The 18,062-nt window shown below is 52.3% G+C and overlaps 1 protein-coding gene across 1 annotated transcript in view; it reads right to left on the bottom strand.

Moving 5' to 3' along the window:
- Window positions 1-10,009: 10,009 nt before the first annotated feature.
- The window catches only part of PTDSS2 (phosphatidylserine synthase 2), a 42,971-nt gene continuing 34,918 nt past the window's right edge, over window positions 10,010-18,062 (bottom strand). Inside the window, exons 10-12 of the mRNA XM_075711906.1 lie at window positions 16,342-16,487; window positions 10,996-11,181; window positions 10,010-10,154 (exon numbers count right to left, since the gene is read on the bottom strand). Coding sequence (XP_075568021.1) covers window positions 10,010-10,154; window positions 10,996-11,181; window positions 16,342-16,487 — 477 coding nt within the window. The remainder of the gene's footprint in view (window positions 10,155-10,995; window positions 11,182-16,341; window positions 16,488-18,062) is intronic.

Raw genomic sequence — 18,062 nt, 5'->3', positions numbered from 1 at the left:
CAGCGCTCGGCGCAGGGACTGAATTCGGTGGTATTTTCCTATTAGCAAAACAGCATCAGCCTTTCCTGAGCGGGCAAACGAAGGCGCAAGGCGCCCGGGGAAGGGATTTATCGCGTTTTGCGTTAAGCAAGCTCTTCCCTGCGAGTGTTTCACCGAGACGCTCTCTCGCCCCCCCGACCCGCCTTTCAAATCCCCTCCTGGGAAATCAAATCCGAGGGATGGGGGGGCCTGGCAGCGCTCTCCCACCGCCGGCAGCGCAGGGACCGATGGTTTTTCCCCCATGGAGACCCGGAGGCTCGGCAGCGCCCGGGCTCAGGGGTGCAGAGCCCCCTCCGCCCGCCGCAGCCCCCCTCTGCCAAGGGACGGGGAGCTCCGCTGCTGCAGGGCTCGGGGGGCCTTTTCCTGCTTGGGGGGGCGATGAAACGGCGACAAGGCCACGCGTCCCCCTCTGGAAGATGGGGGGCCACCCCCCGGACTTCGGGGGGGTTGCCACCTCGCCGCTGTTTTGGCATCACGAGCGTCCCAGGCCCAAACCAGCTCACACAGAAACCCCGGTTCCTGCTCCCGGAGCAGCCGGACCACGCGGGTACGGCCCCACGCCGCGCAGAGCCCCCCTCCAGCGCACGCTGCAATCCCGAAACGTCGCAATCCAAGGTACAAACCGCAGCAGCGATCTGCGCGTTCACCCTTTCCTTCCTGCCTGAGCCCAGGCACCCGTGCGTGCTTTCGCCAGGTAGCTGAGACCGGGCTAAACTCTTCTCACTGGTGAGCCTGGCGCCCCAGCAAGACCCCTCCTCTCTTCCAGCACCGTCCCTGCTGCTCCTGCGCACCCATCCCAGGCTCCGAGCAACCCATCCCGGGCTCCGAGCAACCCATCCCGGGCTCCAAGCAACCCATCCCGGGCTCCGAGCAACCCATCCCAGGCTCCGAGCAACCCATCCCAGGCTCCGAGCAACCCATCCTGGGCTCCGAGCAAGGCTGTCCCGTCCTCCGCCACCCCTCTCCTGCCGGAGGGGGAAAGCCCTGCCTGGCCTGGATCCGCAAGGCAGGGAAGCAGGGTCAACTTCGCTGCTGGCACGTTTGTCCAAAAAAAAAAAAAAGACACGCGTGCAAAACTTGACAAAACACCAAGGGTTGGGCTCTGCCCCTTACGCGCGCTCGACCCCAAGCTCGCTCACCCATCGCCCTCCCCATCCTACCACCGGAGGCGAAGCGCCCACCTCCCCGGCAGACCCCCGGCCCGGGCAGCAAGGGCCGCCGCGATCCCACCCGATTGACACCCAAAGCGACGACCCCGCGCCATCCCGCACCTCCCAGGGCCGCGAGGCTCGGCACGGGAACCGCCGGCTTCGCACTCGGCGAAAGCCTGGATCCTTGGCAGCGCTCGTCGCCGGATCTTACCTGGGCAGGTAACGAACGCCGCGGGGAGGGGGGAAAAGAAAAAAAAAATCTTTGGGGCTCCGCGGAGAAGAGCGGGGACCCCTCCCCGCGGCCTCCGGCATCCGCGGAGCAGCGGCAGCGCGTCGGCTCCCCAGCACCGGGAGGGGAACGCGGCGGCCTGCGGGCCAAGCGAGCTGGGGAGCAGCAGAGGCTGTGCGGCTGCAGCCCCCCGCCCGGCCCCCGGCTGCCCAGGGCTCCCTAGGGATGCTGAGCGGAGCGGGGATGGCTCCTGGATCCAAAGAGCCCCCCCCGCCGCTCCCACGGGGGACAGGCCGGGATGCTTCGCGCCTGCAAGAGCGGGGATGCGGGGGGGCTGCCAGGCTTTGCCCCCCCCCCCCCCCCCCCCAGCGCCTCCTGCTCACTCGTGCGATGAGTTGGGCGGCCTCTGCACCCCCCGGAGCCGAAGGTTCTGCTCCAACCCAGCCCAACCCCCCTGGCAAAGCAGGGGGGAGAAGCAGCCCCCCCCGTGCCCCCCCCTCCGCCCCCCAGCTCCCTCGCTCTGCTTTGCCGCTCTCAGCACCCGGCTCCGCAGGCTGGCAACTTTCCTTGGGAAGTTGGCGTTAAAAATAAGATAAAAATGCAGATATCGCCCTCTTTCTCCCCCCACCCAGACCCAGACCACCCGCCCCGACCCCAGCCCAGGGCGGGCATGGACGCTGCCAGCCCCCCCCCCCCCCACGTCGCATCCCCCGGGGCTCCCCCGTCCCCGTCCCCGCCCGAGCCCCCGCCGGGCTCGCGCTCACCGCTGCTTTGGGGGGAAAAGCCGCATTTTCTGGCCGATGGCGGCGGCCGGAGCGGGGACTGCGGGCGGGGCCGCTCCGCCCCCCCCGGGGGTGAAACGGGGCCGGCCTCCCCCCCCCCCCCCCCCGCCGCGAATTTGGGGCTCCCCAAAGCGAGCGCGGCCCCACTGCGGCGTCACGGCACCAGCACCCCCCGGGGGCTGCCCCCAAATCCCCCCCCCGGCTGCCCAGGGCCACCCCAAATCCCCCCCCCGGCTGCCCAGGACCACCCCAAATCCCCCCCCCGGCTGCCCAGGGCCACCCCAAATCCCCCCCCCGGCTGTCCAGGGCCACCCCAAATCCCCTCTCTGGCTGCCCAGGACCACCCCAAATCCCACCCCCAGCTGCCCAGGGCCACCCCAAATCCCCCCCCCGGCTGCCCAGGGCCACCCCAAATCCCACCCCCAGCTGCCCAGGGCCACCCCAAATCCCACCCCCGGCTGTCCAGGGCCACCCCAAATCCCCCCCAGCTGCCCAGGACCACCCCAAATCCCACCCACCACCCTCCCCTGCCGCACCTCTGCCCCTTCCAGCCCCCCCCCCCCAAGGCCACCCCATGGGCCCTGCTTATTATTTCCCTCCATCAGGGCCCCTCGCCCCCCAAGGGGTGCAGCTCTCCTCCGTAAAAGCCATGTGGGGGCTGCGGATCCTCTCCCGAGAGCCAAATCCTTGGATCCTCACCCAACGCAGGTGTCCAGGCTGCTCTTCTGAGGGGACCAGGGGGGCAACACCAGCCCCATCCCTCCGGCATCCCTGGGCATCCCTGGGGCTTGAAGAAAATCCCCAGCTCTCCTCTCCGGCCGCTCCTCTCCCTCGGCGCAGCAGAAGGCGAAGCTGCTTCTCCAAGCGCCCGGTGCCATTTACGCGGGCTCTGGCCCAAAAAGCCCTTTCAGCAGTCTGGAGACCACAGGATCGGTGCCCGCTGGCAGGCGCCTGCTCCCGTGACGGAGCCAAACCTCCCCGACACATGCTCTCGCGCGACGGGCACGGAGATCTTTCCTTTTTTTTTTTTTTTTACCCTGGCTTCATAACCGTGTTTTCAGCCACCTTACCTCAAATGCCGCACCACCATAATTTCAAACAGCAAGAGTCACTTCACTCAAGTTGTAGAAAATGGAATAATTGCAGTTTTGGGGGTGGGGGGCAAGCCATGCACCCCAAGCAAAGGCGGTCTGGGCTGGCCGCGCAGAGCGGTGTGACACTCCAGAGGACCAACATTCCCGGGAAATCCCACCAGATCCAGCAGCAGGGCCAGCTCACCCACCGCAGCCCTGCCGCTGCGCTCTGCGGCCCCCGTGCCGGGTCGATGCATGGAGACGGGCTCACCGTTTTCCTGGCAGGGAATTCATTTTCAGGGAGAAAACAGACCAAGGTTTGACTGTAACCCAGCAACGCTGCCTGGGTGGGAGAGGAGCTTCATCCTGCAATCGAGGGTCCTTTCCAGGAGCATCAGGCTTCCCAGCCCACCCGGGACTCGGGCTTTCCCAAAATGCAGCCCCTCCTCCAGGCGTATTAAAACCAGTTGGAGAAAGAGCAAGCCATGGCTTCCGTCCCCAGTTCCCAAACCTCATCTGCGACACAAATTGGAAATGCCGTTCCCGAGGGACTCGGCGGGCTGTCCCTGCCTGTGCTTAGGTCAGGCTTTGGATAACCGTGGGGATAATTCAATAGCACCATCTCAGCGACGCAGGCCGACAAACCAACCCTTCCCATGACCAACGCACGAGCAGTTCAGCTAGCGGCAAGGTGGCCCACGCACCCCTCGCAGGGTTTTTGGCTGGTTGGTTGGTTTTCTGTTTTTTTTTTTTTTTACCACCACAGGGATGTAGCAGAGGTGCCTCAGCTGGCTTCTGCTTCTGGTGGCACATTCAGCCAGCCCAGGCTGGAAAAAGCAGGAAAAAGCTGTTTATTCGTGGCCAAAACACTCCTGCAAAAGCTCGCCAGCAGCAGCCAGCCCACGTATCTGGCGTTTTCCAGACGGCCGCACCACCTCTCCCACGCTGGTTGCTCTGACACGTGCACCTGCGGAGGGGTCTCAGCCCGCGTCCAACAGCGGGCAGCTGCTTCTGTGCTCTCAGCCGCAGGCGCTTCCCCCAAATTACCTTCCCCTGCCCGGGTCTGAACTCCTGTAGGAAACACCGCCTAGAGCAGCACTCTGCAACCTTTTGAGACTAAAAATAATTACCCCCTGTCCTGGTTTCGGCTGGGATGGAGTTAATTTTCTTCCTAGCAGCAGGCACAGTGCTGTGGTTTGGATTTAGGACGAGAATAACGCTGATAACACGCTGATGGTTTCGTTGTTGCTCAGCGCTGCTTATGCCAGGCAAGGACTTTGCAGCTTCCCCTGCTCTGCCAGGGGCACAAGGAGCTGGGAGGGGGCACAGCCAGGAGAGCTGACCCCAACTGCCCCAAGGGCCATTCCATACCATACGGCGTCATGGGCAGTATAGAAACTGGGGGGGTTGGCCGGGGAGCAGCGATCGCTGCTGGGAACTGGCTGGGCATCGGTCGGCGGGTGGGGAGCAATTGCATTGGGCATCACTTGCTTTGTGTGGTATTATTATAATAATGTTATTATTCCTACTACTATTTTACTTTATTTTATTTCAATTATTAAACTGTTCTTATCTCAGCCCAGGAGTGTTTCTCACTCTCACTCTTCCGATTCTCTCCCCCATCCCATCGGGGTAGGGGGAGCGAGCAGCTGCGTGGTGCTGAGCTGGGGCTGAACCACGACAGCCCACACACACACTTATCCTTTTAAAAAAAAAGAAAAGATGATGCTCGAACCTAAAGCACAAACTGTCCGGGGCTGGCGAGCGGAAGGCAGGAATGTTCAGACAGCCCGGCAGCCGCTCGGCTGGAATCTCCGCTCACTGCAAGCTCCTACCAGCGGAGGAAGAGGAAGGTAGAAGGCACCTCTGAGGAAGGAGCATTGGAGAAAAAGGGCACCAATGGAGCCCGCGTGCCCTCCCTGGCTTACCTCCTTGCGGGATCAAACCCACTGCTGCTCCTTCACCCGGCTTTTGCAGGCAGGCGAGCATGGGCCATGGCCTGCTCCTTTGCTAGGCACAGCTTAGCAAGTCCAGCTTAAAAGAAAAATAAAGAAGAAAGAGCAGAATAATTGTGTCAGGAGCTGCTGATGCCAAAAGCATCACACAGGCCCTTTAAGGCCAGCAATAGGACCAGAAAGTCACAGTGCGGGGAAGAAAAAAAAGCAAAAAGCAGCAAAGAAACTCTTCTGCAGCCCTGGCTATTGCCGCCTCGTCCCGGCACAACAGGCAGCTGGGGCAGCGGCGGGGCTGCGGAATGTGTGGCGAGACGGACCCACAGACGCGCTGAGCGGAGCTCTAGGGGCGGCGGGGCACGGGCCGCTTGCGCTCAGCCTCTTCTGGCTGCCCCAGTTGGCAGACTTTCACCGTAAGCCCGTGCAGCCGGCACCTCCGGAGCGCCGCTTGGAACAACCAAGTCAAGCGAACTGCTGACAAACGCACACAGGGTCAGCACCTCCTCGGTGCAACACCGGGGACGTCGCAGCAGCCCCTCTGCGACCGAACCCAACGGCTGCGTCGGCGTGGGCAGCACGGGGACGGGAGGAACCGGCTTTTAAGGGCTGTGGAGCACCGCTGCATCGTGTGCACGCAGGGACAGCAAGGAGAGTGCAGGCGGGCGGTCTCAGGGGCAGTTAGCAGAGCATTAACAACTCGGAACCACCGCCTAAAATCCTGCCGTAACAAATAACGACAGCCGGCACAAGTGGGCTCGAGGGACGTGGAAGCTGTGTACCGCAAAGCGGCGTCGAACCCCCTGCCAGCGTACCTCCGAAACGACGAGAAGCCACTTGCAAGAAAAAAAAAGGTCACCCACAACAGCATCAGCTGAGCACATTCTCACCCAGCCTGCAGGGTCGGATGGCCCTGCAGAGGGACCTGGCCAGACTTGATCGATGGGCCGAGGCCAACTGTGTGAGGTTCAACGAGGCCAAGTGCCGGGTCCTGCACTTGGGTCACAACAACCCCATGCAGCGCTGCAGGCTTGGGGAAGAGTGGCTGGAAAGCTGCCTGGCCGAAAAGGACCTGGGGGTGTTGGTCGACAGCGGCTGAACGTGAGCCAGCAGTGTGCCCAGGTGGCCAAGAAGGCCAACAGCATCCTGGCTTGTGTCAGGAATGGTGTGGCCAGCAGGAGCAGGGGGGTGATTGTGCCCCTGTGCTCGGCGCTGGTGAGGCCGCACCTGGAATGCTGTGTCCAGTTTTGGGCCCCTCGGCACAAGAAGGACATTGGGGTGCTGGGGCGTGTCCAGAGAAGGGCAGCGGAGCTGGGGCAGGGTCTGGAGCACAGGGCTGGTGGGGAGCGGCTGAGGGAGCTGGGGGTGTTCAGCCTGGAGAAGAGGAGGCTGAGGGGAGACCTCATCGCTCTCTGCAGCTGCCTGGCAGGAGGGGGCAGGGAGGGGGTGTTGGGCTCTTCTCCCAAGTAGTTAGCGATAGGACGAGACGAAATAGGCTCAAGCTGCGCCAGGGCAGGTTTAGGTTGGATATTAGGAAAAATTTCTTTACAGAAAGGGTGGTCAAGCATTGGAACAGGCTGCCCAGAGAGGTGGGGGAGTCCCCATCCCTGGAAGCGTTCAAAAAACGGGCAGAGGTGGCACTTGGGGACATGGTTCAGTCTGGTCTGCCCTTGATTGGTTCAGTGTGGACTTGGTAGTGTTAGGTTAATGGTTGGACTGGATGATCTTAAAGGGCTTTTCCAACCTAAACGATTCTAGGATTCCCCTGCATTTTTCCTTGTTAAAGCCAACAACTTACCTTTGGTCAGTCTCGCTACAAATATTGGGGCGAGGAAGGTACCTTGTTCCAGTTTTTGGACAAAGAAGGTGAGCTAAGAAAATGCACAGCAAGATACAGATGTGTATAGGAGTGGGGGGCTGCTGCCTCCATCTCCACAGCGATGGTCTCACTTTATGCCACCCCAAACGTTATTTACGTCAGGCTTATCAGCTGCCCTTTCATCTTCTCCATACCAGGTTGCTTTTGAGTACTTCTCCGAGATGATCACAAAAGGATTCCTAAAACCAGGCAAGACTGCCACGGTTAGAGCCCCCCTGCGCCGCTGGACGTGAGCGGGAAGCACTGAGACTGCAGAGCTCAACACATGGTGCACGGCCCAAGTCCGCTCCACAGCGGAGAGACCACCCTTGTCAACACACCGCGAGCAGCATTGCCGAACAGCGGACCGAGGGCTTGTAACGGCCATTTCTCTGAAAATCTGGACAAGTTCATTACCTTAAAGCCCAGCATCCATTGCGGACAGCGCCAACGCGTTTGACAGCCTTTCCACTGGCGGGGAATTCAGACCGAGGCCCCTCAGCCCCCCAAGTTCCACCTGCGAGGCGACAAGGGAGATACACCACGAGCACGCACACGTTGTACCAAAGAACACACCGGCAAACATCGCTTTATTACACTGGTTCAGTTATCCAGACTAACCATAAAAGCTGTTTAGATGGATGTAGACAAACAAGTCAGTGTTTTATGGATTAGGTCAAAGCTCCAGAATCGATACCAGGGAACAGGTATATTCGTCACCAGTTGTTCCAAACGTACAGAAGTGGGTCTTTGGCGGGGAGGGGAGGAGGAGGCTCCCCAGGTGTGCCTGCTACCACCCGAATCACGAGACGGACCCAGGAGGCCGTATTGCAAGAAGATCGGAGGGCGGGGGGGCCCACAGTGTTAATCAGCACAAACAGAATGGAGATATACTGACCTGAGCCTCGCTCAGCTGGGACTACACAAGCACGACACACTGGTACGAGCTACCAAACAATCAGTTAACAATTCGTAAGACTGGTCTAAAAGCTGGAACTAGAAACGACTCCGGGTGGAAAGGCATAGAAATAAATACTTGCTCAACTCGGCACACTCCGCCCGTTTGCAAACTCGTCAGCACCTAGTTACATGGCCATATATTCTTCACTACCTCACAGCAGCAAAATACTATCATTTAAGAGCAGCCGCTGAGTGACTATCCACAGCACGTTGTACACGCTCCAGAAAGAAGCCTGATGCCACCTCTCGGCTTGGTCATCCTCCTCTCCGTCTGCTAAGCGACTGCGGCAGCCTCCAGCCCATAAACTCTGCTGAGCTCTTCAGATGCAACCAACCTGCTCCATTAACTGGAGGCTGCCCTACTCCTCAGCACCCACTCTTTAGGGCTGGAAAGCATCTGGGTCACTCTGTAAACATGGGAGAAACGCAGATTTTGGTTGTCATTCACATACGAGACCAAAACGGGTCAAAAACACGGACGTTTGCCAGTCAGCCGCTCTGCAAGCCTCCTGCCACTTAAAGTTTGGGGTTGCACTCTTGAAATTTTACTGGTGCTGTTTATGTCATTTTCTTCTGGACAAACACTTCCCTGAAAAATACCCTTTAACAGCCAGATTTTAGTATTTAAAAAGTGATACGGTTACGTCAGTGCCTTAGAGGCCGATGCAAAGGCTTAGAGCAGAGGTTACAAAATTGATGCTTAGTGTAGCACTTACATTTTGGAATAATGATCTCAAAAAAAAAAAAGAAAATGCAGCCCAGGTTTCCAATTTTTTTTCCTAGATGCTGAGTCACCAGCAAAAATGCTGTCTAGCTTGGCCTGCAGACCTCCACTGCTATGCAGTGCGTGGGGATGAATGACGCACTTTGCCTCGGTTTGTTCTTTTGGCTTTTGGCAGGGACGGCGGCACCGTAACAGCTATTTTGTGCGTGACTGCAGAGAACGCCTTTTCCGGTTGGACTCGGGAGATTGCGCAGTCTGGAGTTACCTTGGGAGGAACGGGGCAGCTCTGAAGGATGGCAGAACCGGACGTGTCCCGCACAGCAGACACCAAGAATGAAACGCTCTTGGTAAGCGAACTGAAAGAGCTGAGAATAAGGCAAATAACTTAAGACTGATGGAGTAACTCCCAGTTTTCTGCTTGTAATACACTTTACTCCATGAACCGAAGGAAAGGCAGGTTGGCCTTTCTTATTTAACCTTCCCTTACACTTAAAGAGATGACCAAGGCTAAAAGAAAAATTAAAGAAACCGCTCCAAACAACTAAGGAGAAGCTGTCTGTCTCCCTAGAGCTGTGATACAACATAAAACTATTGTAGGCTATTCCAGGATGTTGAAAGTCAGTTTAGAGAAAGGCAATAAGCCCCGTATTAGAGGGGCTGTAACAGTAGTGTACTGTATTACATTCTGTGCAAGTTACGCAACTTGTCCACAAGCTTCAGTTTATCTATGTTTATCTCGCTGCAGTTCTGTTAATTGGTGGCTGAACACTTTAAACAATCTTACTCCACAGCTCAAGGTAGTTTCAGCAGAAAAAAACCCCAATTAATTTCCTGTGTCTGGTATCTGCACACTCCAAAACAAGTGTTCCTAATGCCCAAACATCAAAATCGAAATCTCACAGTATAGTGGAAATGGATCAGCTAGATTCCCTTTGCGCTTTGTTTTCAAGCCCCTTGTCTCCAAACCTTGTTTTCAAGGAAGACATACAACACACTCGCATGAAGATCCCGTATCGTTGCAACGGTGTTGGTTCTGACTTCCCCCTACACAGACTTTCTCCGACTCTGACTAGGTGTACATCAGGAGAAAGGGTGTGTATGTCAACGTGACATCTTTTCCCCGAGAGGATTTTCACACATTGGAAAGCTAACAATGAAAATTACAAGTTAGGTAGGATAAGGTTGAAACCATCCACCAGGCCAACTTGAGCACTACGAGTTTCTTTCAGCCCTTTGTCTGTTGCTCAAAGTTTCCTCTCCCTTAGGTTGTTCCCATTTTGTTCATCCAGGATTGATGAGTGTCCATCACCATTGCTCAAGCATTTGTCCTTTTCATATTTGTGTTCTTGCTTCTGTCGCCTTATCTCCTTATACCGCAAAGTGATGTCACTAAAAAGAAAAACAAACAGATGTGAACTACTGATGTGAATAAGGAATTTCAATATACACCGAGAACAGCAAGGCAAGTCTGTTCTGGATGCGTGTGCCCTCGAGATAACAACCCACTTGGGTCTTTTGGCCGTAAATTTCTAAAATTGCTGATGGCATTGATTCACTTGGAATTTGTGTTGCTTGCTAGTAGTCTGGCTATTATCACCTCTTTCAGAAGCGTAACGCAGCAGCACGCTCCGCAAGAACAACCACTGCTGTTGCACAGGGTCTCCTCTACAGATCAGCGCGATTCCTTCGGCCTTGTGCAGCTGCTTTTCATTTACTTGCACAGAGCAGCATCTAAACCAAACACGCTTAACTTGGCTCCTTTGTCGCCGACACTGGGACAGCTCGGGCAATCGCAACACAGCAGAGGGTTCTTGCAAGGAAGCTGCAAAACATCTTTGTCTTGTCTAACTCAGAGCACCGGAGGAACAAAACAGGAATCTCATCTGGATCCTCACTCACCCAGGAAGAGCAGGCGCAGTCGGGCACTTAACCGCTCACCTGCTCCTGCAGCAACGCTAACGCAAGTGGTCCCACAGAGACCAAAGCTACCGGAGGCTTGATCCAGAAAGAAAACTGCCAGGATCGCGCACAGAAAACGCCCTGTTTATTGAATAATTCTCACACAAAATCCCTGCAGCTCTAGCCATCCAAAAGAGTTGCAGTCGCTCTTCAGGAGGCGCTGAAGGCTAACGACAGCGTACATTTGAAGACGCGCTTTGGAACGGATGTCCAGAACAACCCCCCGTAAGACCCAGGCCAGACTGAATGTAGCACAGCAGACACCGCTTACCGAATGAAGAAACGCCAGGCTGTCCAGGTGAGCACAAGTATAATCCCCAAGATCCAGCACTGGGTAATGTAGAAAGGAAGAGAAAGCGTGAGTGTATAGGGATCATACTTCACGACAATCAGAAACTCCGTGGCAGTAATAGCAGCAACCAGCCATGCCTGCTGACCCAACTTCTTATGGAACTTCCTGCAAAGTAAATGCACAGATAAAACAAAGTTATTGCTGTAAAATTAAGCATTCGGAGAAATATTCATAAAGACAGCTGGGGTAATAATTTCATTCAGCTTTGGACAATTCTGAAAGTCTAGTTTGGACTACACGTGTACTAAGTCTATGCAGGCTGATGACCTTCATGTTGGTATTACTTAAGTTTCCTCTGAGAGGCTCTGAAAATACGTGAAAAGTTAAACTTCGTCATCACGTGACACAAGGAAGTATCCTCATTTTGAGCATATTGGTAGATCCACATAAAACAATTATCTGACCAGCTTGAGATCAGCTGAGGCTCAGGGTACGGTGTGAAATAGAAGGTCTACTCCTAGATTTCCTCTGCAAACGTCAAGTCACACTGCCATAACCATATTTAACCCCTATATAACTGCATTCTGAAACCTACTCTCTTCCCCAAAAGGTATTCAGTGAGCTGTCGCTAATGATCTCTGAACGGATTTTAAAAGAAGCAAGCTTAATAACAAACAGGGAAGATACTGGAAGACACAAGGACGGCGTTTCACTTCTAGGACAACACAACCTTGGGGCAAATACATGATTAATATTTAATCCCCCGGGTTTGTTTTTAAGCAGTACCAGACAAGTCAATGAGATGCTGCAGTGCTACGTACACGTCTAGTGAAGGACTCATCAATCAGTAATGCCAGAAATTAAACCGCAGTAGAATCAAGGCATCTGTTCAGAGGCTCTATGTGCAGAAGGAGAGACTGGAAATACACCATCTTTTGGGTCACCTATTCCTGCACGGGAAATATATAAACCCAAAACACCTAGAGGCTGCCTTTAGGAAGCCTCATTACCCTCGCGGGGAATTGCCTATTGCTGGAAACCCAGGTAAGGTAAGCTGCTTGATCCCAACCACTTAGATCCTCCACTTCTTCACCTTGTCTGTTCATGTCATTTCTAGACTTGACATTTCTAGAGCTTACTGACCAGACGATTCATATATCAATAATCAAATGGGGTTCTGTTTGGGCAACAGAACAAGCCCCTTTTCATGCATTAGATGGCACTGAAATCCTGCCCACTGCAGCACCACTGGTGCATGCATATGTGCTATCCAACAGCACAGAGTCAAATACATCACTTCCTGCTTGGCAGACAAAATTTTGTTCTTCCAGCACGCATTTCTGCATCTAAAATGGGATTTTATTCCCATTAGAGGAAAGAACCAAGAGAAAGCTACTAGAAGTCGTATGTATTTTTTTCCTTTTTTTTTTCCCCCGAAGGCATGATTTAATTAAATGTTTCCTAAAATCCAACTGATTTGAATCAAGGAAGGCTGAACTTGAGAAAAGCAATACCCTCAACCATCATAACCACCGTTTCACTAGCAAGGACACACAACTAACTTTTCTCAGCAGCCTTTGGATAGTATCTTTTACTCAAAAACCACACAAAGAAGCATTTTGGTGCACTTTCCTGTTAGCCCTGAACCTACTGCCCTAACTGGTTATGAAGACGCTCGAGACAAACGATGCAAATAGAAGCACCACCAACTAAACAAAGGTGGCTGTTCTTTTTGCCCTCTGTTATTCCTTATTCTGCCTTTGTTCTGTATGTCTGTGCTTTAAACACAGGGAGCATCTGTTCCGCAGAGGGCCTCGCCCTCTCACTTAACCACAGTGTATTCTGAAGCATGCTTTCCTACCCGGTCCTTTCTCTTTTGTCCAGCTTGCTGCGTTATTCCATTCCTACCACAGCATAAGATGTTAAGTGAAACATCCAGGAAGAATTCAGTGTAAAGTGGCAGAACTACTGGGGCAGGACAGAGGAGATGGGAGCAAAGCGATAGAACAAACCTGCAGAGGGCTGGGGAGAGAGGGACGGGCACGTTAAGATGACCTCTGCAGTACTTCCAGGGCATCGCAGCAATGGGAAATTCCAGTCTGGTCTCCGCCTGCTCTGATGTACAGCCTCCTGCCTGGCTGAGGCATTGACGTGGTAAATGCTGCCATATTCAGCAGCCACGTAAGCTCCTTGGGCCGTATTTTCGCGCTGGTTTTGCCAGGCAGTGGATGAAAGAGAAGCCACCTTACCAATCCCTGATAGGATTTCCGTGGAGGGTGGCTGCTCTGCTAACGCTTCGCTCTGCTAGGCAGAGAAAGAAGCCTGACAGCCTGTCGCCTCCAGCTGGTACCCTGCCCAGCGCACACCAGAACAGGCCCCAAGCACCTCCGATAGCGCTGGGGCAGAGGGAGCTGCAACTGCACATTTCCTCCCAGTTTTTCTCCCCCTCTCCTCATCAGATGCCAGCAGCGGCACTGGAGAGAGCGCCCTTCCTTTAGCAGGCGTTTTCCTGTTGCTCAGACGTACCTGCTCCACTGCATCCCCTTGGATTCTCAGTATCTGGGAAGGGATTTAAGCGTGGAGAGCAAACAGAGCTTCTCTTCCCTCTCCTGAATCCAGGGCAGTCATCGCAAGTCAAGCACACAAAACACACAGTGTCTTAAACATGAGGCCTGAGAGTCATATTTGACACCAATGCCCAAGTTCAAACTACACAAAATCGTCCGAATACACTGGAATAAAATACGATGCAGCAAATCAAGTGTAGGTTATTGCTGATGCAGATGGTATGACTGCATTCCATTTTAAAAAGTATCCTGCCTAGACCAACTCAGATGAAAGGGCTTCAGAAACTGCTCCAGGTGGTTCATCTGGTATGACAGATTAAATGGGCAGAAACCGGCCTTAACACATGGACAGAGAGAAAAAACGAAACGGCAAACCTCTCACTGTGAACTCAAGCTGTTCAGATGACTAGGTCAGCTCTCTGCTTTGCTGATCTGCTTCCTCATTTGCCTTTCTTTTCTTTCACTAGCTTATGACAGCACACTGACAAAAAAAGAAAAAAAGGTAACCCCAACAGAAGAGCTGTGCAGAACCTAAAGCTGCCAAGGAAGAGAGTTTGTTTCCTGCCCTTCTACTCATGAAAGATTTTAAAGACAAGTCCTTTTTTTTTTGATGAATGAGATTAAAATTCATGGCCTCAATGCAGACTCCTTGGAAGAGACCTGAAGACTTAGAAACCAGGAAGATATGACAAGGTCAAATGCTACAGACTCTTGCATCAAGGTACTTCTGGTCAGGAACATTTCACATAGCCAGTCCTCAAGAACTCAGAGGCAGCACGTTGATCACAATACGAAAGTGGTATGTAAGAGCTGGAGAACAGCTTCAAGGACCACCCCTCCTCTTGGACTATTTCAATTCTAGATACTTTATTGTCACCATGCTCAGACCAAGTTCCTGAAAACAAAGCCCTAGAACTGTCTGCAGACACTAAGAATCCTGAATGAGAGGAGGAGAGTCTTCATATTTGAACCTCACTACTTTCTAGACTAAATATTGCAAGGTTAGCTGAAGAGATCTAATCAGTTTATCTCAGATAATCCTGTCACTACCAGAGAAGGCAATGAGCCATGTTTCTGACAAGGAAGGTCAATGGAATATTCCAACCTTTGTCCCATCAAGAAGTTGAGCGAGTTTCCAAAAGGAAAAGGTCAGGAAGGTTTCTCACATGCTGTTAGCTGGGAGCTTCTGGTTCAGCCCACTCTTCCCCAGCAGCTTCTCCCTACAACACAACAGGAAGAATCCAAAATGGTTCCTTGGTTCAAAATCATGTGCAAGTGAAAATACACCCAGTTAAGCTGGTAAAACGGGGGTAGATTATCTCTGCTTGGATGAGCTGAAATGCACGAAGGAATCAAAGTCCAGTCGCAAAAGCCTTCGCAGAGAAGATATTAGGTAAGACCAGGTGCTAGGTTCTGCCATTTTGCATAAGCAGTCTGATGACATCAGCTCTGTGGTGCTTCAAGAAGAGCCATGGACCTCAGAAGCGAGGGGGCTAGTCACCTTACCCACCAAGAGAAACGGAACAGTAGCTGGTGGTGGCAATGATGAAGACATGCAGTTCAGGATGAGAGCCTCTGCTTGCTGGATGAACTTCTCCAGCTCATTGAAAGAATGGCAACAAAGTGAATCAGCAATGAGGCACCGGTGAGTGATGATTCTCCTAAATTTCAATGTTATGCCATGTGGTTGAGCAGAGGGCAAAGGAGTTTTTCCAACCCAAACACAAGGACCAGAAGATTGTGCATGGTGCTAAGGAGAGGAGCTCACCAGTGAGAGGCAGAGACCTCTTCTTACCTTTGAGTTGGAGGCACGTCCCAAACCAGTAGGTCCGACACCAAGGGCAGGGGCAGCCTGCCACTGCTGAATGTCCTGAAATCCGACTAAGCAATGTGGGTTGACCCTTCTTCCCAGTTCTAGGAGTCAAAGCCTTGCAAGGGAAACTGATCTTCATAGAATGTTGGAACCCTAAATTCTGAACACAGACACTTTTTGTGTTGGTCAGCGACAGACAATGAAACATCCCTTGAAGCCAGACTTTGTCTTAGACTTAAGATGTGGGCTCAGGCAATTTGTGACATTACTACTAAAACTTAAAAGAAAACGCGATTTTGAGAACAAAGCTTTCTCAGGTCTTACATGGTCTGCAGAAACAAAAGCAGCAAGGACAAATACGATGCTTAAGTAGGAACAGTCTGAAAGTACATGCACTGTTGTGTATGGGTGCACTTCGCCTTCAATACACTTTGCTATAAAGGCTCCTCTGATCTGCAAGAGGGTGCTGCAAGAGCTCCAGAGGACCAGGGACCAGTTGGAAGATAGCTCAAGAAAAGAAGCGCCTTTAAGAAACATTTGTTTGGGGTTTTGTTTTAGTTCGGGCCCTGCTGCCCTTAGAAGGCACATCTAAGGACTAGTTCCTGGCTATCAATCTGAAAGCGGAGTTGAGTACTCCTCTGCCCACAAGCCAGTGGCACTCCAGCTAATTTACGCATTACATTCTCAAAAGAGCGATCATTTATTAAAAACTGAGGTTAAAAACAGTGCACACAGAATGCCCTTAACAACAGCTGTTCTCTAACCAGATCTAGTCAGAATTTTACCTCCAAAACAAAAGAACACAAAGCAGATGCTTTGGGATTAGGTCTTTTTGTCCCTGACAAGCTGAACTACTGCCCCGAGATGGATGCCAACAAGCTGGAGCAAATTCAAAATAAAGCAAGTGAAGCTTGACATGGTATATACACAAGAGGACTGGCTTACGGGTCATCCATGAAGTCGTAGATCTCCCTCATAGCCACACCTCCCACATTGACAAAAAAGACAAGTCGTAACAGGACCAAGTAGTGTTCTGGTGGCATCCAAAGGACAAACTTCAAGTAAAACGTGTTCAGCTCTGCCAATAAAAACTGAGAAAAAGGACATTTTAATTACATTCAGAAGACTTCACTGAATGAAGCCTGGAATCTCCCTCTCTCCCTGCATGACTCCCCCCACAAACTCCTACTCAGTATTACTGAGCGCAACATCATCAGTGGCAACAGTGACCAAGAACAGCTGGGTTGTGAACAATTTTATGTGTGTTGAAGAGGTATTTAAAAAAAACACAACAGAAACCTCAACAAGCACTGCCTCAAATTTTGAACAAGTTTATCGGGAGTTTGAAGTACCTGCAGAACTACCGATATCCAATCCTAAAAGCAACAACTCGTCCTTTCACTATCGTGTAAAATCTGAGGGAACCCCAAAATAACAAGAGGCATAAGCAGTACATCCTGGGTTATTCTGTTTGCTTCGGTTTTTTACGCAGTTATGCAAATGTCACTACCAAAGCCAGCTTAGAAGAATTGCATATACATTTTAGCAAAATGCTCTCAAGTGACCTGCCCTGGCAATGTGATTAAGTGAGCAAGTAGAGACAAGTTTCTCACTTCAAAAGAAATTACAACAAATGGTATTAAGCATTGTTTAATCCAAAAGAGTGAGCCAATACCTGAAGCTGCTTATAAACTGTCAGCTGAAGCTAGGCTTTGCTAAAAGAAACATTACCAAAGACTAGCATAAATTCATAAAATCTGCTCCAGCACCTAAACCCCAGTTTCATCAGGGTGCAAAAAGTTGGGAGTACGCACACAGCAACCATTCAGAGAAACGTGTATTTTATTTATGCAGGCACATTTCCTTTACTTCTCCCATAAACGATGGGAACCTCAGCAAGTCTGTTGTGCTATGTGAACTTGGCAAATGCTTTATGTAGCGGAAATCAGGTGATGTGAACTTGTATTCAACTGACTGAGTTTGCAAACTGCCTGGCACTCACTGCTGGCACTGCTGGACGCTGCTTGTGTACTTACAGACAGCACATTGTTCCTGAAGCACACTCAGGGCTGCAATGTGACAGCAGCGTAAAATGCAATGTTATGCGAGCGAGAGACGTGGTGGTGGCTTGCCAAGCTGACTAATGTGTCCTACTCAGCAAACCGTAATAGGGGACTTCACTGCACAGACCCCAAAATAAACCACCACCAGGTTTCATATTCCACATATGTCAAGATGCTTAAAGGTATGCTGTTCTAGCAGCTGTTAAAAAATGGTTATATCCTGTACCAGCAGCAATACAGAAACTGGTTAATGCCCGCTGTCTCTGGAGTCACTAGAAGTGTCACAAGGCTTGTTAAACTTCACAGTTGCTGAACTGAAATAAGTTTGAGTTGCTCAAAACAGAGCCAAGTGACATCCCATGGACAGCACAAAGGCCAAAGTCCCCCAGCTGACAAGAGGCAGGAGTGGGGAAAAAGCACTTAAACTGCCAAGTTTATCCTCCCCATCAGCACCACGTGCGCGATACCTGTGACATGAAGTTATGGATTCAAGATGATGCATTCCCATAATACAAATTCAGCCACTCAGGTGGCTAGATGAAGGAGGTAGACTGTCAATTTGTTGTGACTGCTGGAGAAGCCATCTTTCTCTTCTGTCTAAAT

Source organism: Pelecanus crispus, chromosome 6 (assembly GCF_030463565.1).
Source record: "Pelecanus crispus isolate bPelCri1 chromosome 6, bPelCri1.pri, whole genome shotgun sequence".
In the NCBI taxonomy this organism is placed as follows: domain Eukaryota; kingdom Metazoa; phylum Chordata; class Aves; order Pelecaniformes; family Pelecanidae; genus Pelecanus; species Pelecanus crispus.
Note: the sequence above shows the minus strand (reverse complement) of the source record. Positions and strands in the feature narration are given on the sequence as shown.